This window comes from Saccopteryx leptura, chromosome 4 (assembly GCF_036850995.1).
Source record: "Saccopteryx leptura isolate mSacLep1 chromosome 4, mSacLep1_pri_phased_curated, whole genome shotgun sequence".
Classification (NCBI taxonomy): Eukaryota; Metazoa; Chordata; class Mammalia; order Chiroptera; family Emballonuridae; genus Saccopteryx; species Saccopteryx leptura.
In genome coordinates this window covers 105,364,433-105,391,339 of record NC_089506.1, presented here as the reverse complement: position 1 = coordinate 105,391,339, position 26,907 = coordinate 105,364,433, and the positions used below count along the sequence as shown (strand labels likewise).

At 37.6% G+C, this 26,907-nt stretch overlaps 1 protein-coding gene across 2 annotated transcripts in view; it reads left to right on the top strand.

Annotated features, from left to right (window-relative positions):
- The first annotated feature begins 12,429 nt into the window (after positions 1-12,429).
- SPRYD7 (SPRY domain containing 7) overlaps positions 12,430-26,907 on the top strand; it is a 19,337-nt gene continuing 4,859 nt past the window's right edge. Inside the window, exons 1-4 of one of the 2 annotated variants that reach the window (XM_066380922.1) lie at positions 12,430-12,712; positions 18,554-18,670; positions 21,638-21,741; positions 26,585-26,687. In XM_066380922.1, the coding sequence (XP_066237019.1) occupies positions 12,607-12,712; positions 18,554-18,670; positions 21,638-21,741; positions 26,585-26,687 (430 nt within the window). In that variant the 5' untranslated portion in view covers positions 12,430-12,606. Of the gene's footprint in view, positions 12,713-18,553; positions 18,671-21,574; positions 21,742-26,584; positions 26,688-26,907 lie in introns of both variants that reach the window. The other variant, XM_066380921.1, reaches the window with a different exon arrangement.

Sequence of the window (26,907 nt, the reverse complement as noted above, 5' to 3'; positions counted from 1 at the left end):
AGAATAAAGTGGGAGGTATCACACTTCCAGATATCAAGTTATACTACAAGGCCACTGTACTCAAAACAGCCTGGTACTGGCATAAGAACAGGCATATAGATCAATGGAACAGAACTGAGAACCCAGAAATAAACCCACACTTTTATGGACAACTGATATTTGACAAAGGAGGTAAGAGCATACATTGGAGTCAATTTCTCTTCAACAAATGGTATTGGGAAAATTGGACAGCTACCTGCAAAAAAATGAAACTAGACCACTAACTTACACCATTCACAAAAATAAACTCAAAATGGATAAAAGACTTAGGTGTAAGTGGTGAAACCATAAACATCTTGGAAGAAAACATAGGCAGTAAACTCTCTGACATCTCTTGCAGCAATATATTTGCTGATTTATCTCCACGGGCAAGTGAAATAAAAGACAGGATAAACAAATGAGACTATATCAAACTAAAAAGCTTTTGCACAGCTAAAGACAATAAGAACAAAATAAAAAGACAAACTACACAATGGGAGAACATATTTGACAATACAGCTGATAAGGGGTTAATAACCAAAATTTATAAAGAACTTGTAAAACTCAATAACAGGAAGACAAATAATCCAATCAAAAAATGGGAAAAAGAAATGAATAGACACTTCTCCAAAGAGGACATCCAGATGGCCAATAGGCATATGAAAAAATGCTCAACATCATTAATCATTAGAGAAATGCAAATTAAAACCACAATGAGATATCAACTCACACCACTCAAAATGGCGCTCATCAACAAAACAACACAGAATAAGTGCTGGCGAGGATGTGGAGAAAAGGGAACCCTCCTGCACTGCTGGTGGGAATGCAGACTGGTGCAGCCACTGTGGAAAACAGTATAGAAATTCCTCAAAAAATTAAAAATCGAACTGCCTTTTGACCCAACTATACCACAGTTAGGAATATACCCCAAGAACACCATAGCACTGTTTGAAAAGAAGAAATGCACCCCCATGTTTATGGCAGCACTGTTCACAATAGCGAAGATCTGGAAACAGCCCAAGTGTCCGTCAGAGGACGAGTGGATTAAAAAGCTTTGGTACATATATACTATGGAATACTACTCAGCCATAAGAAATGATGACATTGGATCATTTACAACAACATGGATGGACCTTGATAACATTATACTAAGCGAAATAAGTAAATCAGAAAAAACTAAGAACTATATGATTCCATACATAGGTGGGACATAAAAATGAGACTCAGAAGGCCCTGGCCGATTGGCTTAGTGGTAGAGCGTCGGCCTGGCGTGCGGAAGTCCCCGGTTTGATTCCCGGCCAGGGCACACAGGAGAAGCGCCCATCTGCTTCTCCACCCCTCCCCCTCTCCTTCCTCTCTGTCTCTCTCTTCCCTTTCCGCAGCCGAGGCTCCACTGGAGCAAAGTTGGCCCAGGCACTGGGGATGGCTCCTTGGCCTCTGCCCCAGGCGCTAGAGTGGCTCTGGTCGCGACAGAGCGATGCCCCAGAGGGGCAGAGCATCGCCCCCTGGTGGGCAGAGCATCGTCCCCTGGTGGACGTGCCGGGTGGATCCCAGTCGGGGGCATGCGGGAGTCTGTCTGACTGTCTCTCCCCATTTCCAGCTTCAGAAAAATACAAAAAAAAAAATGAGACTCAGAGACATGGACAAGAGTGTGGGGGTTACGCGGTGGGGGGGAGGAGAGGGAGGGGGTTGGGGGAGGGGAGGGGCACAAAGAAAATCAGAAGGTGATGGAAGACAACTGGACTTTGGGTAATGGGAACGCAGCATAATCAAATGTCAAAATAACCTAGAAATGTTTTCTCTGAACATATGAACCCTGATTTATCAATGTCACCCCATTAAAATTAATTTTAAAGAAATAAATAAATAAAATTTTATACTTAAAAACATTTTTTAGAATAGCTTACAAAAAGAAAACAACATTGATAGACCAATTTTAACCTATTACATGGTCAAAAACCCAAAACTTCAATAATACACTCTTTTGGAGAAGCTATTACTGTCACACATTGCTAATGTAAACACAAAATTATATAATCACCATGAGAGGGAATTTGGTCATATCTAGTATGTAGGCATATCCACTTTAAATCAGAAATCCCACTTGTGGAACTCTAGCCCAAAAACACAGCAGTAAAAATGGAAAAAAAATGTATGTATAAAGCTCTTTCTTGTGGCATTATTTGTAATAGTAAAGGGATGGAAACAACCCACATGTCTATCAATAAGGGAAGATTAAAAAAAACCATGATACAGTCACATAATGAAATACTATGCAGCTGTAAAAAAAGAGAAAGAAACATTCCTATATACAGAAATGAAGTAAACTCCAGGGTATATTGTTATAAGAAAATGATTAAGACACAGGATAATAAAGTATGCTCTTTTTTGTGTAAAAAAAAAATGAGTGATGTGAAAAAGCATATATAAATGTATATCAAATGTAACTATTTTGTAACTGCCAATTGTATTTCTTAATCATCTTTTCCAACCAGCTACCCAATCCCTCTCCTAATTGGCAACCATACTTTGTTCTCTGCATCTATGAATCTGTTTATGTTTTGTTTGGTCATTTATTCTGTTCTCCAGATCAGTGGTCCCCAACCCCCAGGCCACAGACTGGTACCGGTCTGTGGGCCATTTGGTACTGGTTCATAGAGAAAGAATAAATAACTTACATTATTTCTGTTTTATTTATATTTAAGTCTGAACGATGTTTTATTTTTTTTAAAAATGACCAGATTCCCTCTGTTACATCCGTCTAAGACTCACTCTTGACGCTTGTCTCGGTCACATGATACATTTATCCGTCCCACCCTAAAGGCCGGTCCATGAAAATATTTTCTGACATTAAACAGGTCCGTGGCCCAAAAAAGGTTGGAGACCACTGCTCTAGATTACACATATAAATAAAACCATATGGTATTTGTCTTTCTCTGTCAGACTTATTTCACTTAGCAAAATATCCTCTAGGATCCTCCCTGTTGTCACAAATGGTAACATTTCATTCTTTTTTTGTGTGGCCAAGTAAAATTCCAATATATGTACCATTTCTTCTTTATCTAGTTCTCCATTGATAGGCATTCAGCTTGCTTCCCATATCTTGGTTATTGTAATTTAACACTGCAATGAATATAAGGGTGTATATATTTTTTTGAATTAGTGTTTTGGATTTCCTAAGATAAATACCCAGAAGTAGAATTGCTGAGTCATAAGGTAGTTCTATTTTAAATCTTTTGAAGAAACTGTATACTGTTTTCCATAGTGATTGCACTAATTTGCAGTCCCACCAACGAAACACAAGGGTTCCCTTTTCTCCATAACTTTGCCAATACGTTTGTTGAAGTATTGTTTATAGCCATTCCAACAAATATGACAACTGTGAGGTGATATCTCATGTGGTTTTAATTTGCACTTAATTTGCATTTAATTTGTGACTTACATTTAAGCATTTTATACATTTTGCATTTATTCTTGTGTATGGTATAAGTAAGCAATCTAGTTTCATTTTTTTTGCATGTACCTGTCCAATTTTCCAACACCACTTATTTACATATTTATTTGAAAGAAGAGAGAGACAGAGAGAAGTGAGGGAAAAGAGTGGGAAGCATCAACTTGTAGTAGTTGCTTCTTGTATGCACCTTGAATGGGTAAGCCCGGGGTTTCAAACAAGCAACCTCCACATTACAGGTCGATGTTTTATCCACTGCGCCACCACTGGCTGGGCTCTAACACCATTTATTGAAGAGACTTTCTTTACTCTAGTGTATGCTTTTGCCTGTTTTGTCCAATATTAACTGACCATAACAGCATAGATTTATTTCTGGGCTTTCTGTTCTGTTCCATTGATCTATATGCCTGTTCTTATGCCATTAGCAGGCTGTTTTGATTACAGTGGCCTTGTAGTATAGCATGATAGCAGGTATTGTGGTATCTCCAACTTTGTTCTTCTTTCTCAAGATTGCTGAGATTGTTTAGGGTCTTTTTTGGTTCCATACAAATTTTTAAAATATTTGTTCTATCAATATCATTTTATCTGTGAATAATGACAGTTTTACTTCCTCCTTTCCAATTTGGATGCCTTTTATTTCTTCTTGTCTGATTGCTGTGGTTAGGACTTCCAGTACTATGTTGAATAAGAGTGGTGAAAGTGGACATCCTGCCTTGTTCCTAATCTTAAGGGAAACCCTTTATTTTTTTTCCCATTGAGAATGATGTCAGCTGTGGGTTTGTCATATACAGTCTTTATTATGTTGAGGTATGAGCCCTCTATTCCCACTTTGCTGAGAGTTTTTATCATAAATGAGTACTGGATTTTATCAAATGTTTTTTCTGCATCTATTGATTGATCATGTGGTTTTTAGTCTTCACTTTTTGTGATGTATCATATTTATTGATTTGTGAATACTGTTCCAACTTTGCATCCTTAGAATAAATCTCACATGATCATGGTATTTGATCTTTTTAATGTACTGCTGGACCTGGTTTGCTACTATTTTGTTGAGAATTTTAGCATCTGTGTTTATCAGGGATATTGGCCTATAGTTCTCTTTCTTTGTAGTGTCTTTATCTAGTCTTGGAATTAGGATAATACATACCTCATAAAATGAGCTTGCAAGTCTTGCCTCCTCTTGAATTTTTTGAAATAGCGTGAGAAGGACAGGTGCTAGTTCTTTGAATGCTTATTAAAATTTTCCTGTGAAACCATCCAGTACAGGATTCTTGTTTACTGTGAGTTTTTTGATAACTGTTTCAATTTTATATATTTGTTGTAACTGGTCCACTCAGGTTTTCTGATTCTCCCAGATTCAGTTTTGGAAGATTGTCTGTTTCTAGAAATTTATCCATTTGCCCAGATTGTCCAATTTTGGCATATAGTTCTTTATAGTATTTTCTTACAATCTTTGTATTTCTGTGATGTCAGTTGTTACTTCTCTTTTTCATTTCTTATTTTATTTATTTTTAGTTCCTCTCATTTTTTCTTGATGAGTCTGGTTAAAGGTTCGTCAATCTTGTTTACCTTTTCCAAAAACCAGCTCTTTTGGTTTCATTGGCCCTTTGTATTATTGGCCTCTATGTCATTTAATTCCACTTTGATCTTTATTATTTCCTTCCCTCTACTTCCTCTGAGCTTTGCTGTTCTTTTTCTAGTTCTTTTACGTGCAGGGTTAGATAGTTTATTTGAGATTTTTCTTGCTTTTTGATGTATGCCTGTAAGGCTATGAACTTCCTTTTCAGGACTGCTTTCACTGTGTTCCATAGAAGAGGATATAAGCCTTATAAAGATTTATGTACCCCCAAAAAGAGCACCTAAGTAGTCACAGAAAATACTGTTGGACATGAAGGGAGGGATCAACAGAAGTACAGTCATAGCTGGGGATTTTAACACCCCACTGACATCAATGGAAAGATCTTCCAGAAAGAGAATCAACAAGAAAATGGTGGCCTAACTGACACACTAGGTCAGTTGATTTTAGTTGCTATCTTCAGAGCATTTAAACCAAATCAGCAGAATATACATTCTTTTCAAGTGCATATGTAACATTTTCTAGGATAGACCACATGTTAGGACAAAAAACAAGTCTCAATAAATGTAAGAAAATTGAAATCATATGAAGCATCTTCTCTGATCATAATTGTACTCAACTAGAAATCAATCACAAGAAAAAAAAAACACACACAAAAAGACATGAGGGTAAGTAACATGTTACTAAGTAATGAATGGGTTAACAGTAATAAGATCAAGGAAGAAATCAAAAGGTACCTTGAAACAAATGAAAATGAGAATACAACCCAACACCTATAGAACACACCAAGAGAAGTCCTAACAGGGAAAGTCATAGCACTCTAGGCATACTTCAAGAAACAAGAAAAATCTCAAATAAACAACCTAACTTTACATTTAGAGGAACTGGAAAAAGAACAACAAACAAGTTCAAACTGAATAGAAAAATGGAAATAATAAAGATCAAAACAGAAATAAACAAAACAGAGTCTTAAAAATAATACAAAAGATCAATGAAACCAAGATCCAGTTCACTGAAAAGATAAACAAGAGAGACAAACCTTTAACCTTTAAATTGTGATGAGCCAAATAAATAAGAAATGAAAGAAGAAGAGTAACAAGTGACACCACAGAAAGACAAAGGATTGTAAGCAAATATATGGACAATATGGACAAACTGGATGAAATGGATAAATTCAACGAAGAACTAACACTTACCTTTTTCAACCTATTCCAAAATATTCAAAAGAAGGGAAAACTCCCAAACTCATATGAGGTCTGCATTCCAAAATCCTAATTCTAAAATCAGATAAAGATGCTACAGAAAGATAAAAATTATAGGCCAATAACACTGATGAACATAGATGCTAAAATCCTCAACAAAATATTAACAAAACAATTCAGCAATGCATTAAAAGGTCATAAATCCCATGATCAAGTAGGATTTATTCCAGGGATGCAAGGTTTGTAGAATATCCACAAATCAATAAATGTGATACACCATAAAAACAAAACACAAACTAAAACCACATGATCATATCAATAGATGCAGAAAAAGCATTTGATAGAATCAGTATTTATTTATGATAAAAACTCTCAGTAAAGTGGGAATAGAGAGAACACATCTCAGTGCAATAAAGGTCATAAATACAAACCCACAGCCAAAATCATACTCAATGAGCAAAAACTATAAGCATTTACCTTAAGATTAGAAACAAGACAGGGTTGTCCTCACTCACCACTTCTATTCAACATAGTACTGGAAGTCCTAGACACAGCAATCAGACAAGAAGAAAAATAAAAGGCATTCAGATGAGAGAGGAAGAAGTAAAACTGTCATCATTTGCAGATGGCATGATATTGTATATAGAGAACCCTAAGATTCCACCAAAAAACTACTAGAACTGATAAATGAATTCAGTAAAGTATCAGAATTCAAATTAAATGTTCAAAACCCAGTTGCATTTATGAACTATCAGAAGGGGAAACTAAGAAAACAATACCACTTATAATTGCATGAAATATATATATATATATATAAAGTACCTAAGATTTTTTTTTTAAAGTGAGAGGATGGGAGACAGAGAGACAGATGTCCCTCAATCAGGATTGACCCCAGCAAACCCCATCTGGGGCTGATGCTCTGCCCATCTGATGCTGTTGCTTGGCAACCAAGCTATTTTTAGTACCTGAAATGGAGGCTCCTTGGAGCCATCCTCAGCTCCTGGGGCCAACTCACTTGAACCAATCAAGCCGTGGCTGTGGGATGACAACAGAGAGAGAGAGAGAGAAGGAGAAGGGGCTCGGGGTGGAGAAGCAGATGGCCACTTCTCCTGTGTGCCCTGATCAGGAATTAAACTCAGGACATCCATACACAAGGCTGATGCTCTACCACTGGGCCAACCTACCAGGGCATAAAGTACCTAAGAATAAATTTAACCAATAATGTGAAAGACCTTTACTCAAAAAATTATAAGACACTGAAGAAAGAAATTGAAGAAGATACAAACAAGTGGGAGCATATACCATGTCCATGGATAGGAAGAATTAACATCATTAAAATATCCAAACTACCCAAAGCAATCCATGGATTCAATGCAATTCCTATTAAAATACCAATGGCATATTTCACAGAACAAGAACAAATATTCCAAAAATTTAATGAAACCACAAAAGATCCTGAATACCTACAGCAATCTGGAGAAAGAAGAACAAAGTTAAAGAAATCATGCTACCTGATATCAAACTACACTACAAGGCTGTTGTAATCAAAAGAGTATGGCACTGGCATGAAAATAGATATATAGATCAATGGAACAGAACAGAGAGCCTATAAAATAAACCCACTCCTTTATGACCAGTTAATATTTGGCAAAGGAGGCAAGAACATACAATGGGGTATAGACAGCCTATTAAATAAATAGGGTTGGGAAAACTGGTCAGATACATGCAAAAAAAATGAAACTAGACCACTGTCTTATACTATACCCAAGAATAAAGTCAAGGCCCTGGCTCATAGCTCATTGGATAGAGTGTCAGCATATGGATAGAGTACCTGGTGTATGGATGTCCCAAGTTTGATTCCCAGTCAGAGCGCACGGGAGAAGTGACCATCTGCTTCCCTCCCCTGCACTCTTCCTCTTCTCTCCCTCTTCCCCTCCCACAGCCAGTGGCTTGATTGGTTGGAGCACTAGCCCTGGGCACTGAGGATGCCTCAGTTGGTCTAAGTGCATCAGCCTCAGGCACTAAAAAGTGCTCGGCACTTGAGCATTGGCCCCAGGCAGGGTTGCCAGGTGGATCCTGGTGGGAGCGCATGCAAGAGTCTGTCTCACTATCTCCCCTCCTCTCACTTGAAAAAAAAAAAAAAGAAGAAATTCAAAATGGATTAAAGATTTAAATGTAAGATGAAAAACCATAAAACTCCTAGAAGAAAACATAGGCAATAAAATCTCAAATATTTCTCATAGCAATATTTTTTCTGATAAATCTCCTTGGGCAAGGGAAACAAAAGAAACAATAAACACATGAGATGACAACATACTAAAAAGTTTTTGCACTTCAAGGCAACCATCAAGAAAATAAAAAGACAACCCACTGAATGGGAGAACATATTCACCAATGATACATCTAATAACAGGTTAATATCCAAAATTTATAAAGAATTTAACACCAAAAACCCCAAAAACCATCCAATTAAAAAATGGGCAGAGGACCTGGTTAGATATTTCTACAAATATCTATACAGGTGGCTGATAGAAATATGAAAAAAATGTTCAACATTACTAATCACCACCAAAGAAATGTAAATTAAAATCACAGTGAGATATCATCTCACACTGGTCAGAACAGCTATTATCAATAAATCAACAAACAAGTGTTGACGAAGATGTGGAGAAAAGGGAACCCTAGTGCACTGCTGGTGCAGTTGGTGCAGCCACTGTGGAAAACTGTATGAATTTACTAAAAAAATTAAGTCTTTTCCACACTGTTTTTCACTGTGGCTGTACCAGTTTGAATTCTTACCGGCAGCAATAACATGGATGGATCTTGAGAATATTATGCTAAGTGAAATAAGTCAGACAGAGAAAATATAATAATCATATTATGTCACTCATACGTGGGATATAAACTGAAAGCAACAAATGAAGAAATAAGACAAACAAAAACTCATAGACACAGACAACATAGGTTACTAGAGAGAGGGGGTAGTAAAGGGAAAGAAATAAAACAGAAAAATTAAAAAAAATAGAACTACCTTATGGCTCAGCAATTCCACTTCTGGGTATTTATCTGAAGAAATCCAAAACACTAATTCAAAAAGATATATGCATTCCTATGTTCAGTGCAGCATTATTTACAGTCGCCAAGATACAGAAACAATCTAAGTTCCCCTCCCCTCAAAGGATGATTGGATAAAAAAGTGGTACCTATATACAATAAAATATTACTCTGCCATAAAAAAGAATAAAATCCTACCATTTATACACATGGAAGGACCTAGATGGTATTATGCTAAGTGAAATAAGTCAGAGAAAGACAAATAACATATAATTTTCACTTACATGGAACCTAAAAACCAAAATAAACGACCAAACAAAACAGAAACAGACTCGTAGATACAGAGAACAGACTTTCAGCTGCCAGTTGGAAGAGGGGTTGGGCAGCTAGGTGAAAACAATGAAAGGATGAAATAGCGTATTTTTCGCTCCATAAGATGCATCTAACCATAAGACACACCTAGGGTTTTAAGAAGGAAAATAAGAAAAATATATTCTGACCAAATGGTGTGTTAAAATATTTAATAAAATACCGTATTTTTTGCTCCATAAGAGGCACTTTTCCCCCCTAAAAGTGTAGGGGAAAATGCCCATGTGACTTACGAAGTGAAAAAATGGTACTACAAATCAGCAGTTACAAAATAGTCAACAGGATGAAAAGTACACCATAGGGAGTATAATCAATAACATTATAATAACTATGTATGGTGCCAGGTGGGCACTAGACTTATCAGGGATCACTTCATAAGTTATATAAATGTTTAACCACTATGCTGTACACCTGAAACTAATATAATATCGAATGTCAACTGTAACTGACAAAATTATTCTGAATTTTTTAAATTATATTCATGGGGTGACATTGGTTTATAAAATTATATAGGTTTCAGAGGTACAATTCTATAATACACCATCTATATATTGTACTGTGTGTTCATCATCACAAGCTAAGTCTCTTTCTATCATCATTTATCTACCCTTACTTTCTCTAACTTCTCCTTACTTCCTTTTCAAAAAATAAAAAAATTTTAAAAAATCCTGACATGATGTTACATTCAATTCAGAAATGCCGCATATGCTTTACATTATTGTCCCATCAATTCTAGAGTTCCTGGTATATGTCACTGAAGCAGACAGAGTTTTTTTCTCAAATAGTCATTTTCTGTTTTACTTTTGACTTAGATAAATAACCTTTAACTATTGAAGACTTTTTTAAAATTTTTGATTGTTCCTTAAAGCAATAGCTGTGAAATACTGTCAAATATCTTTAGCGCTGTGCTTTTCAAAGAAAGGATAATTCCTTTGAAAACAACAATAAAAGGACAATAGAACAGAGGAGGTGAAGGGATTTATGAAATTATAGATACAGATAACAGGACAGCAAATCCCAGAGGGAAGGGGGGGAGGGAGCTAGGAGGAAGGGGGCTAAGGAAGTATAATGGGAGACATGGGGGTGGGGGGTGAGGGAGTTATATTGTCGGTCACTTGAATCCATGTTAACACAATAAATTAAAATTAATAAAAATTAAGGAGTTTCAAAACAAAGAAACATGCAAAAAAAAAAAAAAAAAAAAAGAGTAAGGTCTGGGAGCTGATGGATGGCATTCATCTACCAAGACAGGTGAGCCTGTTTCAGGAGCTAACCGGTTTTGCTGACTTCATATGCTGAGTCCACTGGAGTTGCTACAATAGGGGGCAAAGTGCACTGGACAATCCTCCAGCAAATTATTTTTCTAGCCAGGAAAGGCTACATCAATTCTGTCTGTTCAGGACTGGCCAATTCACAGCCATTTAAGAGTCTGGCTTTTATTGAAGATGTGACTTTACTGTATGTACCTAAGTTATGGCACCTTGTAGCCATTATGGAGATTAATGAACCATACAAAATGAAGTGCAAATCTGCATTTTTAAGCAAGAGCATGTTTCAGAGGATTACAGCATTAATTACAAGAGTTAGATCTCCAGAATGAGAAACATCATGATCTGGAGCAAACAGAAGATTAGGAGTCATACTGACATCTCTGAGTCCTCCCTTGTTGATTTTCTAGTCATGGAGGCTACATAAGTTTAGTCTATTTTTTTCATCTATAAAATGGGAACAATATTCACCCTGAATCCTTTAAGAATCCAATTAGAAACATATGTAAGAGACTGCGTACCTCTAAGGCAGGCAGAAAGATTTTTTCTACAACATTCTCAACTTTCCCCTCCCTCCCAGTGGGGAAAAAAGAGGAACACTAACACTTCTCAGAGTAACAACAGTCAAGGGTTTCAGTAAAAGGAAATTCCATGTGTAAAATACCAAGATTGTACTTTATAGGCAGTGGCGGGGGAATGGCTCAACCGTCAACCAGTTTAATAATCATTTTGAGATGACAGGGGACCGTCATGTGAGCCTCTCGTGTGGAAGCATCACTGAACAGAAAATGAACGGAGGGCTTCCCTTGGGGGCCAGGCAACCTTCTTGCCGCCTCCAGGGTTCCCTTCACATTCCTTGGAAACCTCAGTACTCGAAGAGTGAGTTCGGAAAAGGCTGGTCGAGAAGCATCCTCCCGCCACTCCCAGATTGGTCCCCTCCTAGAATGGCCTCCTGCGCGCCCTTGGCCGCACCGCACCGAGGGCCTAGAACCGCGTGTCTCTCTGCACCTAAAATGCAGTAGGGCAGACCTAGATCCTCCGGTGTACATCCACGCTGCAATGACTAACAGGTTTTACTCTCGGGGCCTGTGCGGCTATTCAGGATTTGAGGAAACTTCAGAAACCAGCCTTGGTAGGACAGAAGCCCTCGGTGGAGGCAAAGCTCTCAGCCCTGGGAGCCCCGGCAGGGGTGTGGGGGGGATACCTCGGGACTCTTTCTTATCAACTCCCACTCCCCCAGACTGATTTGCCTTTGTCAATACATCCGTAAAGATAACGTCGAAATAGGGGAGCACACTTTCAAAAACACATTATCGGAGAAACCCCTGAGTAGACGCAGACACTCCCACGCACTACTCACTAGTCAGGCGCACAGGCTATACCGCCCCGAGGCTAAACCTCGCGCGCAGGCGCACGCCGTACTCCCGCGGGCTCGCCGCCACGCCCTCTGCCCCGCCCCATCGCTAGCCCCGCCCCGCGCGCCGCTCTTCCGCTCTTCCGTGTAGGCCGGTTTCATATCAACCTGCGCTGCGACCTCCTAGTCTGGGGCGTCGCTGTACCGGCTTTCGCGCTCCACACAGACATCTCCGGCGCTCCGGCGGGGGCGGGAGGCGTTGTCGCCGCGGTCTAGGGGCTACAGGCAGCGGCGAATTCGGTGGTCCCTGCGTGATGGCCGCCTCGGTATTGTGCTGCCTGCGGTGCTGCAGAGACGGCGGAACGGGGCACATTCCTCTGAAGGAGATGCCGGCCGTGCAGTTGGACACGCAGCACATGGGTAAGGGCCCTCCCTTCCCCAGACCCAACGGCCCAGTCGGAGTCGGGCGCCGCAGGCCGGTCTTGGGCAGTGCGGATCGGAAGGACCACCTGCGCCCCTGCCCCTCCGGGCGCCGCCCCCCGCCTACCCCAGCGACGCCGCCTTGACCCCATTTGGTCTCGCGGATCTCCTCCAGACGCCTGCCCACTCCACCTTGGCCGGCATCTGTGTTCAAGGCTACGCAGCTCCTGTCATCGGTTGGTGGGTGTGTGGACCCACCCGTTTTCAGTGGAATTTCACAGGAATCTCGGAGCTGCCGCCTCCCGAGACTCTTAAGAGGTCCCCAGGCACGGGCGCAGTCTGATGCTCCTCCTACAGTGCTCTACTGTCGAGCTTACATCAAAACCTGCACGCTTCAGAGTGCTTTAGGTCTGATCCCCATCATTTATAGGGTGAATCCGTTTCAATGGAAGTGATTTTATTCTCACCTTCTAAAGTCTAAAACGAGGCCAATTGCAGAAGCCTCAAGTCGCATCTCAGATCGCAGCCTGCCATTTCAGCCAAACCCTCCCATTACCTGACTCCTTAGTCACGGTTAAAGGTGTTGTAATTTCATCAGACTGGCCTCTTCCCAGCAGGTCAGACTATTGCAAAATAAAACAGCACTTTGCTCCTTTGCATCTATGGTTTTCCTCCCAGTTTCAAATGGGTTTATGCCTTCTTATCTAACACTCTTCCTCTCCTCTCTGTAGGCCCTTTTACCACATTACTTCTGCTCTTAGCGTAGTTCCATGCTTCTGGAGTTCGGTCCTAGAAGCAGAGATTTCCCATTGTAATATATCTCAGTTACTAGACTACTGTCCTTTTGTGTATTATTCTATTCTAAACCTCTCATTGGCTAAAGGACAGTGCATCAAAATGACAAAGGCAATTCTTAATACTTTAAGCAAAGTCCTTTCCTGCCCAGATTATAACTCTGGAAACACTCTGCCCATTATATTTTTATACGTCTATGGCATGTACTAAACCACAAATGTGATCATTGTATACCATTGTGTACATGGGTATTTACTTTTAATTCTTGGATTTTCCAAATGTAATACAGAGTCTTAATGCATAATTATATGTAGGTATGTTTGTATGTATATGTATCTCTTTATTTCTTATCCATCATTCATAGGGTTATTTTAATCTGTAATTTCCCACAGAAAATACTTCTATTTTATGTATTTATTCAACTCATATTGATTAAGTGACTGTCAGTTAGCAGGTATTGTTTTTGGTGCTGGGAACACAGTAAACCAGTGGTCCCCAACCCCCGGGCCGCGGACCGGTACCGGTCTGTGGGCCATTTGGTACCGGTCTGCAGAGAAAGAATAAATAACTTACATTATTTCCGTTTCATTTATATTTAAGTCTGAACAATGTTTTATTTTTAAAAAATGACCAGATTCCCTCTGTTACATCCGTCTAAGACTCACTCTTGACACTTGTCTCGGTCACATGATACATTTATCCATCCCACCCTAAAGGCCGGTCCATGAAAATATTTTCTGACATTAAACTGTTCGTGGCCCAAAAAAGGTTGAGGACCACTGCAGTAAACGACAGCCTTATGTAGTTCGTGGTGCGTATGATCAGCTTTAGCTCTATCTACTGCGAAACTCCTGATTTACTGCAACCTGCTTTTTGGATCATTCCTTTTGTCTGCTCTCTTCTCTATGAAGACCTGGTCAGTTATACTCATTCCACTAACTTTTTCCACAGCTGCCCAGCAACTTTCAGTAGAGTAATGTCATCTCCAAATTTTCTACCTGCATGGAAACTTTTTTCTTAACCTTTCCTCTGGTAAGTTTAAGTTCTTCAATCACAGAAGAAACCTGATTTTAAAAATGGAATAACATGAAAGAAAAGAAAGGCTTGTTGTGTTAGGAGTACACTTCAAGCATAAATTCATCTTAAGTTGGAAATATGAGAAGCACACTAAGCAAGTCAGCATTTATTTAGATATGTGAAAGGTTGTATTAGATAATCTAAAGAAAGTGATTGCTTTTTTTTCTTTACAAAACTGTACATTTCATAGCCAAAGGAGTATTTTCTCTTTCAGAGTTGTTACTTATTTTGGTGGTGTTGCATTGCTTGAAACGGTTTGTTATTATTCTTTTGAGATTTTCTGTTTTTGTAAAGAGTTGCATTTTGGCCACATCTGCTTTTAATTGTGAATTGACCTTTTAGAAATGAATGTCTTCCAAGGTAGCTACTTTGAAAAGGATGCCATGCATTTGGAAATGTCTGATGTTTCTTAAATCATACTCTTTGATTATGCTATATGTGCTCTGACTATATTCAAATTTACCTTGACTTTCTAATTAATAAAACTACACAAATTACATAGATCCAAATATAGCATATCTTTGTACTTAAAGAAATGGAATACACTTAAAATAATTCCTTAATGATTCCCAAACACTCCAGAGTGGTCCCTGAATATATTCATCTTTCTATATTAAACATCTCAGTACCTAGCAGAATGCCTTGGAGATAAAAAATTATATTGAAGTTAGAGAATAATACCATGCTCAGAGTTGGTTCTGTGGTCCCAGCTGAGAGTAGCCTATATTGTATTGAGGGTCTTCTGATACTTCCATTAGCTTAACACCTTAGGATGATATTTAAGATAGTATATTATCTACTATGGAACCTTGGTATTAGATTTTAGTATGTATGGGAACCACAGAGCATTGCTGGTTAAGAAAAAATACTATTTACAGTGGTACCTTAACAGACGAGCACTTTAAATCACGAGCAGTTTGAGAGACAAGCAGTCATTTGTGGGATTTTCTGCTTTAAGTCACGAGTGGCTATTTGAATCACGAGCTTCCACCACCCTCCACTAGATGGCCTGCGAAGGTTCTGAAAGGGAGAAAGAAACGATCTTCCATGGAAAGGTTTTTGTTGAAACGGCCTCTAAGTGAAAGTGAGGAAAGTGTGGCAAAAATCCAAAAGTCAGTGAAGAAAATGATGATTGTTGGGCAAATGAGTTTGTAAAATTTGTATTTTCTGAGTTTGCTCACTTTTATTATTAAAAATGGCACTGGGCAGCTGTCTGTGAAATTGCTAATGACCTTCCTCCTTGGGAAGGGCCATTGTTATGCTAATGTATCCTCCCCCTCCACCAGCATCTTTGCCTGACCTTGAAGGTAAATACACTTAATAAACCAGTTTATTTCTTTACATTCTCTCTTATTATGTATATATATATGTATATATATATGTCTTTGTTATTTATAAAGTACATTTTCTTATTTAAAAGCATATAAAACAAAAAAGTCGTGGTTTTGGGGGGCCAGAACAAATTAATTGCATTCCTCTTAACTTAAATGGGGAAATTTGATTTGACACACGAGCAAATTGAGTCATGACCTTGGCCATGAAATGAATTAAATTTGTGTGTCAAGGTACCACTGTATTTGCATAATTCTTTGAAATGTGTTTCACGTAGGATATTTTTAGTTACAAGTAGTAAAAACTACAACTCAGAATTGTTTAAACAGTGAAGGAAATTTATTGGTGCCTGTAACTGAAAAAGTACTAAGGCAGCATGGGCTTCAGGAAAGACTGCTGCCAAAGACTGGGTTTCTTTTCTCCTCCTCCTCCTTCTGCTTATTCCTGAAGCCTGGCTTCCATGATAGCTTACAGCAGCTTCCTGGGCTTCTTCATTCAGGTCCAGCAAGAATGAGAGCGTCTTTATCTCTTCATTTTCTGCAGAAGTCCTGAGACTGTCTCTGATTTTAGTGGCTTAGATCATATTACCATTTTCACTCAGTCTCTGTGGCCAAGAAATGTGGAATGCTCTGATTGAGTTAACCTAAGTCAGAACTGTACCCCTGAAACCAGAGATTGAGTCAGCTTCCTTGGAACTGTTTTGCTCTTTAGAAGGGAGACTGTTGGGAAAGGGAAAACAGATGCTACATGTCTACTACAGAGTGCTTAGCAGAGCATATTTATTCATTCATTTCTGTATCAGTTATTTGCTGAGCATCTGCTAGATGCTGAGCACTACATGGTTTTTGCCATTGAGGAGGTGTTGTGAGCCAGTGCGAGCCAGCAGGACTCGTAATTTTTCAGGTCTTGAGTGGGAACGGTGGAGGATTAGAAAATAAACACAGAAAGAAAAAGGATGGGATTGGGAGAACTCATTGCAAGGATGGTCTGCAAGAGCGAGTCTGCACCCCCCAAACACTTTATTTATAGTGCAGAGAGCAAAGCCATTTGCAAAACAAAGAGAGCCCAGATACAAAGTCACATTTCTGATGTAAACCAAGAATTTTCCCAAGTGTAAAAAGTCCCCCACCATGCATAACATTTTAACTTCACAAAACAAAGGGTAAAAAGAAAACTGACTTGTCTTTTCAAGGCACATGGGGAATGGGACAATTAGAAACCATCAGCATTATAGCTAACATGGAGGTGTGGGGAAGGGCATATAAATTGCCTTTACCAACTTAAACAATCAGGGGTTGTGGGGAAGAGCTTAGTCTTTTGGTTTAGGCCTTAAACTGCAAAGACTTCTGTCGGCTTGCAGTATCCCACCAGGAGGAGCTGGGTCCTGAGTGTTCTCCAGTTGAAATTGCTGGAGGTATAGCTTGTAGCCAGATGTAAATTATTTATAAAGGTACTTAGAATGTTAAGTTTAACATTTGTAATGAGAAAAAAATGGATGCTAGTGAATTTTTAATAATCGTATAATAGAATCTTAGTTTTTTACCTTATTTAAGAGAGTGTAAGAGTCTGAAAATTTAGAATTGTGATTGAGACTGAAAATTTGCGTTTCTATTATGTATTTGTCTCAAATAATTTTTCTTTAAATATGAATTCAATAGTGAGTTAATGAGATAACTGCCTCCCTGCTAATACCTTTTGTTAATATGCCCTAGTTTTATTTAACCCCCTCAGAAGGAGTCCTCTAGTTCTAATAGTAATATCTGCCTGCTTCTACACTTATTACCAGTATAGTGGTAATACTGACCCGTATCTTGGGAATCACATGCCTTGGTGTTATGAGATATTTCTTACATGTTAGAATTCTATTAAGTCTCTTCATGTTCTCTGATATACTCTTTCTTTAACCAATATTTGGGAAAGAATTGGTATTGGGTTCACATTATCAAGAGAGTTTTCCTCAGTCTCATCAAATGTTTGAGCTAAACTAAAAATTTTCATGAGAATAAAGTACTTTTAATGATGTTAAAACATTTTTTTACATATTTGCAATATGATTGACTAGCTATTTTATAAACATTTTTAATAAACAAATTAGTATTTGTCAGTGTTAGCTATTTCAAGAACAAAGATGTATGTTCCTTTCCATATTCCATATACACATCAGTTCTTACTTGCCTAATGCACTAGCATAGTACTTTGTGCCTAGTAGATATTCAGCCAATTTTTAGTAGATTGTTTTACTTCATTTGGATTGAATTGAAAATTATACTTATTTAGCAACATTTCTAATTATTTATGCTTTTATTTAAGAGACTTATGAAATAAGTTGATTTGTTGGCTAAAAATTAAAGAATGTCTATTTCTATTTTAAAAGGATTTTAAATGATCAGCATAATTCAGAGTTCGAAACTGCCTAATTAAACAAGATTTCTAGGTACAAATGAAAATTAAATATAAATGTTCTCTCAGGAAGAAGTAGTGAATTAAATATTTAAATAATTTATCATTATTTCCATATTTCAGAGTACATGTAGTGTCCCTGTTTTTTGTGGGTCAACAGTTACAAGTGAAACAGAAATTAATCTTGATTGTTTGGTAAGAAAATATAAAACTTTACACAGTGTCTGCATTTTTTAGGAACAGATGTTGTTATTGTAAAAAATGGAAGAAGAATATGTGGAACAGGCGGTTGTTTAGCCAGTGCACCTTTACATCAAAACAAGAGCTACTTTGAATTCAAAATCCAGTCCACAGGTTGGTATGGTATAATGATACATTACTACTAAAACTACTAATTGTTCTAAATATGAGGAGTAATTTTTAATATATGAAAAAGATTAATAAAACGTAATTAAAAAAGCTCCAAACCCTTACTTAGAAGACACTTTATTCCATCTCCTCTGTGATTCTGGTTCAATTAGTTAATTTAGTTAAATTAGGTTCAGTTTTCTCATCTATAAAAGTGGATTAAAGGAACTAACTTTACATGAACTATGTGAAAGTGTTTTAAAGACAAGACATAATAGATCGTTGTGAGGCACTAGTATTATTATTAATAAAATTAATTATTAATGGCAGCTAAGCGCACCATTTTATTTGGTCATGCATATAAGGTGTAAACTCTATTTACTTCAGGATAAAATCAGTTATAATCCTGAGTTTTTCTCTTTACTATTGCTGAAATACCCTGATTCAGTGTTACCTGAAGCAATCAGCAGATTTAGAATTCTGATAGAAGTTTAAAGACTATTATTTCTTTTAAAAAATTTATGGTGTTTTTTAAATTATATAACAGTTCTATGTGAGTATTATAATAGTTAACAATCAGTTAACTTGTGGCAATATTGAATGTGGCAATTTTTTTTTTTTTTTTTTTTAGCCAGAGAGAGAGACAGGAAGGGAAAGAGATGAGAAACGTCACCTCGTTCCGGCACTTTAGTTGTGCATTCATTGCTTCTCATATGTGCCTTGACTGGGGAGCTCAAGGTGAGCCAGTGATCCCTTGCTCAAGCCAGCAACCTTGGGTTCAAGCCAGTGACCTTGGGTTTCAAGCCAGTGACCATGGAGTTGTGTCTATGATCCCACGCTCAAGCCGGTGATCTCAGGGTTACAAACCTGGGATCTCAGTTCTGAGTCAACAATCTGTCTACCGTACCACCAGTCAGGCTAATATGGAGAATTTTTTTTTAATTTTATTTGAAGAAACTTCTAGTAAAATACAGCATGAGGCCCTGGCCAGTTGGCTCAGCAGTAGAGTGTCTACCCAGCGTGTGGAATTACCAGGTTAGATTTGCAGTCAGGGCATACAAGAGAAGCAACCATCTGCTTCTTCACCCCTCCCCTTCTTCCTTCTCTCTCTCTCTCTTTCCCTTGAGTGCATTGGCCCCAGGTGATGAGGATGGCTTAGTGGAGCTTCCACTTCAGGCGTTAAAAATAGCTCTGTTGTGAGCAGGCCTGATGGGCAGAGTATCCACCCTAGAAGGGTTGCCAGGTGGATCCCGGTTGGGGTGTATCTCCCCTACTCTCTCTCTCACACACACACACATACAAATACAGCATGAGTAATACAAGTACAGAACAGGCAAACTAGAGTGGAGTTTAATCCTATTCTTACCCAGCTGGCTTTAATGACATGAAACATTTCTTTGGAGCTTGTTTTCTAATTAGTTTTAAATATGATATTCTTGAGTCTGTGAAATAAATATAATCTGTCCTCTATTCCATTCTCTTGTAAGTTAACTCACTGGCTGCAAAATATCTTTGGTTTTCTGATCTGATAACACCTTTTCTCAAGAGAAGCAAATACTTTTTTGAGCCTTGAATTTAACACAGATTTTTATGTGGATTTTCTGTAAAGGATGATATCCCCAGGGTAAATGCACAATTGGAGTCTGTAGCATTGATCTCAATGAAAGCTTGCGACAATTGTGCGAAAGTGTGTCACAACATGCCTAGTTTTTTAGGAATAAGGAGACTATAACCCTGTTTAGAGCTGTTCTGTGAAATTAGTTACATTACCTCGTCACTCTTAAAGTTACCCTACTTTGGAGGATAAATTATAATAGTCAAGTTATTTAGAATAGGACAGTGAAGTTCAGACATGTAGCTTTTTGATGGTCTCACTCAATCCAGAAAAATTAATTGACAGCGTGGTCGTCAGATACACAGTTTGAGAGAAAATCCAGAGATCTAGGTATTCTGTTTGACTGCTTAATAGGGGAGCTGCTTGCTTTAAAAGTCAGCTTAAGCCAGAAGGTTTAAATTCACTGATTTAGCCTGACCAGGTGGTGGCGCAGATTCAAACCCAGCAAGGTTGCATGCAGATTTGAGCGTGGGCTCATGACATGACCCATGGTCACTTGAAGCCCAAGGTTGTTGGCTTGAACCCAGGGTCGCTGGCTTGAGCAAGGGGTCAAGCTGGAACTGGCTCAGCTGGAACCCCCTGGTCAAGGCACATATGAGAAAGCAATCAATAAAGTAAGGTGCTGCAACAAATTGGTGCTTCTCATCTCTCTCCTTTTCTGTCTGTCTGTCCAGATCTGTCTCTGTCTCTCTCTGTCTAAAAAAATAAATAAATTTTAAATAATAAGTAATTAAGTAAATTCACTGATTTATATATTGGATAAGAAAGTGATTTTATATTTTATTAATAATTTTATCCATGATATTGACCAGGTCATATATTATTTGTCACTTATTATAGATGCAAAAACTAAAGTGATTTCCCACTTCTCAGAGGTAGTGCTAGAAATAGAACCCAGGTTATTTAATTCATGTATAGCTTCTAAAAAGTCTTTTTTTAGAGAATAATAATAACAATGAAAATAGCTAGTGTATTTTGAAATATCTACTCTGCTTTACTTTTATACATTTGTGAGTACTTACACTACTCCAAGTGCTTTACTTAAGTATTAGCTCACTATATCTGGTAAGTAGTGTTGGAATGCACAATTCACAGATTAGTAAGCAGAGACAGGCTAAGTAACTTACCCAAGATGACATAGCTATGTCACAATTTAAACTTAGGCGGTACAATTCGAAAGCCCACTCAGTTATCTCCTATGTTTGCAGAGAACATAGTATAGTTTGCAGACTACTTTTTAAAAAGTTACTTTTTTAAAGAAAAAGATTAACAAGAATAGTTCATTATATTTTTAGGAATCTGGGGTATTGGTGTTGCAACTCAGAAAGTTAACTTGAATCACATTCCTCTCGGCCGAGATGTGCACAGTCTGGTGATGAGAAATGATGGAGCAATGTACCACAACAATGAGGAGAAAAATAGGCTTCCGGCCAACAGCCTTCCACAGGAGGGAGATGTGGTGGTGAGTTTTTTTGTGGAGTTTTCTTCCACTGTAAATTGTTAAACTTGATGTACTTTTGCCCGGGAGTTGTGATTTGAATTCCGAAGCACTGGGATTATATCTAATGAGGCAGTACATTTTCCAAAGAGAGCACTTGGTGTACATGTTCCCGCCTTACTGAACTGTCTTTTTTCTACAACTTGCTGGTAAGGGTGGGAGGTCAGTATGAGCCCTTACTTCCATTCAGACGAGTTTGTAACAGATTGGTTTGCTGCTGTTCAATATTTCCTACTTCTCTCACATCTTGGCTCACAATTTAAAAAGTTTGCTCACCCTTACATTAGGAAATAGTAGGTATTTTTGCAGTTAGAGATCTCTTAGAGAAAATTTTGACATTTATTACTTTGTTATGAACTTCTATTATAGAATTACAGTATTTTATCAGGAGTGTTGGTCCTCATTAATCTTAATCTTAGTAAACTTGCTTCACTTTCAGAACTCTTCAAAGAAATGGACTTGAAATTCTAAGGCTTTCCCAAAGCCGCTCTATTGAAAGTGTTATCTAAAGATCCCTTTCTATCTTTTCCAGATCCTTCCTCTCATATGGTGTTATCCAAGAACCTTATACACTGAGTGCAGTCTGTTAGCTATTGATTGAGAACAGAGTTCTGGGTCTTCCTTAGCAAAAGTGCTCTTCTACACAGAACTGAGAGTTCCTCACTATGGTACCACATTGAAAGGACTGTAAATATTGAGGGAATGTTTCTAATAATAAAATGACACAGACAAGGTAAAATCAGGTTATTGAATTAAAGAAATACACAGTATTTTGGAGAGAATAAAGAAAGATGTGGAAATTAAGAATTTAAATTATGGTCTAATCTCTTTTCTGCAATTTAATAAATAAAAAGAACAGTTGGTTTTTAAATAGGTAAATTGTTAAAGTGTTTTTTTCCTAAACTGACTAAAGAAAAAGATGAAAGGTGTAAACTTTTTTTAAAATCTGGTTTTTCCTTTTCTTTTTGAATAGTTGTTCTATATTTATAGATCATTGCCAGATGTTCATATAATGGAAAACTATTATTCATATGGTTATTTTTGAAAGAGAATCTTGAAGTCAAGTTGATGCTGTCAACCTGTTGACACTAAAAGATGAAATTCTAACATGAGAGGATAATCAGTAACAAATGTTTTTCTTTGTTAACATACTGAACTTCTGTGTGTTATTCTTGCCTTCCTGCTTCATTCATTGAGATGACTGTTACCACAAATTGACAGATTTAAGAATGTCATTTTTAGTCTGCCAGTGTTATTAAATTAGACTTTGATGTTCATGCCCATTTGATAAAAGAAAAATGGTGAAATGTATGCAGAATCAAGAAAACAAAACATGACCCTACCATATAAATTTTATATTCCTACTTTAAACACTTGGGAACAAATCTTGTTAAATTGCTGACAGTGGCATAGGAAAAGTAGAATGGATTATAAGACAGGAAAAACATTCTCATATGTGTAGAATTTCAGTCATATACCATTCTCTGAGGAGAAATCAAGAAAAATAAACTTTCAATGTCCAACCAAATGATTCTATTCACACAATAATCATAAAGTACTAGTGGCCTCCTGCAGCACCAGGAAGGCATACTTGAAACAGTTTATGCTTATTTTTTATTATAGTTTTGAGAAGTACAAATTACATTCTAAATTGCATTTTTCAGTTTAATTTTAGAGAAGTTTAACATTCTATGCAATAATAATAGCAAACGCTTCTCTAACATTTCTTATGGGACAGGCACTGTTTTAAGTGCCTGTCAGAGATTAAATTGTTTAAGCCTTGTAACAATTCTATGAAATAGGTAGTACAGTGGTACCTTGACACACGAGTTTAATTCGTTTCATGGCCAAGTTTGTGACTCAATTTGCTAATGTGTCAAATCGAATTTCCCCATTTAAATTAATGAGAATGCAATTAATCTGTTCCAGCCCCCCAAAACCACATATTTTTTTTGTTTTATATGCTTTTAAATAAGAAAATGTACTTTATAAATAACAAGTACATGTACATATATACATAATAAGAGAGAATGTAAAGAAATAAGCTGGTTAATGAAGTGTATTTACCTTCAAGTTCAGACGATGGCAGAGGAGACATTAGCATAACAATGGTCCATCCCAAGCAGGAGGGTCATTAGAAATTTCACAGTTGCTCAGCACCATTTTTAACAGTAAAGGTGAGCAAACTCAGAAAATACAAATTTTACAAACTCATTTGCCCAACAATCATCTTCTTCACTGACTTTTGGCTTTTTTGCCCCACTTTCCTCACTTTCACTTAGAGGCCGTTTATACAAAAACCTTTCCATGGAAGTTTGTTTCTTCCTCCCTTTCAGAATGTTTGGCAGGCCATGTAGTGGAGGGTGGTGGAAGCTCATGATTCAAATATCCACTCGTGACTTAAAGCAAAAAATCCTGCGAGTGACTGCTCATCTCTCAAATTGCTCATGATTTAAAGTGCTCCTGTGTCAAGGTACTACTGTATTATTATCACCATTTTACAGATTAGGAGAAGTTAAGTAACTCTTGTACAGAGTGATCCCAGGGTTATAATACAGTTTATTTCAGAGTCTGTTCACTAAATCTGCAAACAATTACTGATAAATGCATCATTATGTCAGAATCAAACCTAACTTCTAGATCATATAAAAAGACAGATTAAATTAGAAAATGCTTGAACCAAATCCTGCTAATGGGATTGGGGTTCTCGCACCTGTCCTCGCTTCTTTCTTTGGTATTGGGATGTATTGGGATTTCGCCATAATGCTGGAGGCTTGCTTGCAATAGGTTATGCTCCCACCAGGTGTTGAAGGGTACCGGGATTGCAAAACGATCTGAACTGCTAGATTCCCTGTAGCCCTGTAGAGAGTAGCACTTTACCTTTTATGTAGTTACGTTTTTGAAATGAAAACAGACCTCTTCATTGAAAAAGCTAATCCCAGCTATCAGTTAGCTTTATTATATTTAAATACCTAAACTGAAATTAAACAAAGGCAATCTGTTTATCTTTCTCAATCTTCCTTAAGTTTTTATAAATCATTGTTTAACCTTGGCTTTCCTGAGATTTGAAAAGAATATTTCATTGCACTTAACACATTGACTTACCTCAGCCTTTGCTCTCTTAACTGGAAAGTGAGGGAGTAAAAACTAGATCAGATGAAAGATCTTTTTCTACCTCAAAAAAGCTTTTAGGTTAATACAATTTATCCATAGTCAGAAATCCTTGAAGTGGTTCCTTCTTGGTCTGTGATGATTTCTCTATTGAAAAATTTCTGCTGTCTATTCTTAACTTCTTACAAAGAAAGCCCTCTTTTTGTCATCCGTCAGGAACTATTGTGTAGGATTCAAAAGAGCATTTTAAAAGTTTAAAGTTACCTGGCAATTAATAATAAGCATTCCAAAACCATACACCATAGTTTAAAATCCCATCCCTTCCCCTTCCCCACTGTGCAGCCATAGGTACATATTTAACCTGTTTGTGCTTCAGAGAACTCATCGGAAAATGCAGACAATACCTATCTTGTTGTGCAGATTAAATAAGTAAATATGAAGTGCCTAGACTAGTGCTTGGTATCTAAATGTTTTCCAGCAGTTTAATAATTTCTACAGGGGTCCCCAAACTTTTTACACAGGGGGCCAGCTGGCCCCCTCAGACTGTTGGAGGGTCACCACATACAGTGCCCCTCTCACTAATCACCAATGAAAGAGATGCCCCTTCTGGAAGTGCGGCGGGGGGTGGGGGGTGGGGTGGGGGGGTGGATAAATGGCCTCAAGGGGCTGCAGTTTGGGGACGCCTGTTAATTTGTGACTTTCATATCACTAATAATACACAAAGTAATGTTTTTTATTCCAATGTTCTTTTTTAATCTTTTGGATTGTTGTTTTCCTATTTTTCAACTTGATAATAATTACCAATTATAGTTGTTCCAAGGAGGTTAGGGGCACTGACCCCCTACACAGTTGAAAATTCACATATACCTTTCAACTCCCCCCAAATTTAGTTTTCCCTTGGTATCCGCGGGGATTTGGTTCCAGGACCATCAGTAGATACCAAAATCTATGGATACAAGTCCCCTATATAAAATGGCACAGTGCATACAGTTGACCCTCCACATCTACAACTCCCAACCATGGACTGAAAACACTATACTTACTTATTGGGGAAAAAATCTGCATATAAGTGACCTGCATATTTCAAATCATGTTGTTTTGGGTCAACTGTATATTTAGTTGTAAATCCCAGTTTTACCTTGGTAATACAATTGACATATATATTTGAAACCAAGGTAAAGAAATACAAAAATGTATGATTTCTTTTTGGAAATAAGTGATATAAAGACACTTCTTCACAACATGAAAACAATGACAGGCAGTAAGTCCTAATGGTGAAAACGTCATTGTGTGTCCTGCTTCAGATCTAATTCTGTGTATAGAGAGCAGTGTTTCTGTATGAGGCTAAAAGCTCTCTCTACTTATAGTATGCCAGTACTTAATGTCATCTTAAATATTCAAATTATAAAGTCCAGATTACTTAATATAATAATAGGATTTAAACTGAGGCCATTTGTTGTACATCTGATGCGAACTCTTGGGATTTTACCTTCCCCCATCCCCGCATAATCACCACCATTTTTTCAGCTCAGTTTAAGTAGAAGTCTACCAAATTGTAAACCCTTAAGGAAAGCTACTGTGACCCTCTGTTTAGTTTTCTTGTGTTCTATGCTCTAAATCGGTGCTTTCTGACTAGTCAGGTTTTTAATGAAACATTTATATTTTTACCATTTTTAATATTTTCTTTTATTCCTAGGGTATTACATATGACCATGTAGAATTAAATGTATATTTGAATGGGAAAAACATGCATTGTCCAGCATCAGGTATACGAGGGACAGTGTATCCAGTTGTTTATGGTAAGCTAAAATATTTCTAAATATTATCATGTATATGTTAACTTCTGCTAAGGACTTTTTATTTTTTTAATAGGAAAAATATTCAGTAGGATAGCACAGACCCAATTTGCAGGACCAAGGAAGGTTTTTATTACTAGAAAGTTTTATTTCCTAGAAAATTAGCAATGTTAGTGAGGACATAGTATTTGGGATTACAGCAAAGTAAACAATAACAAATACA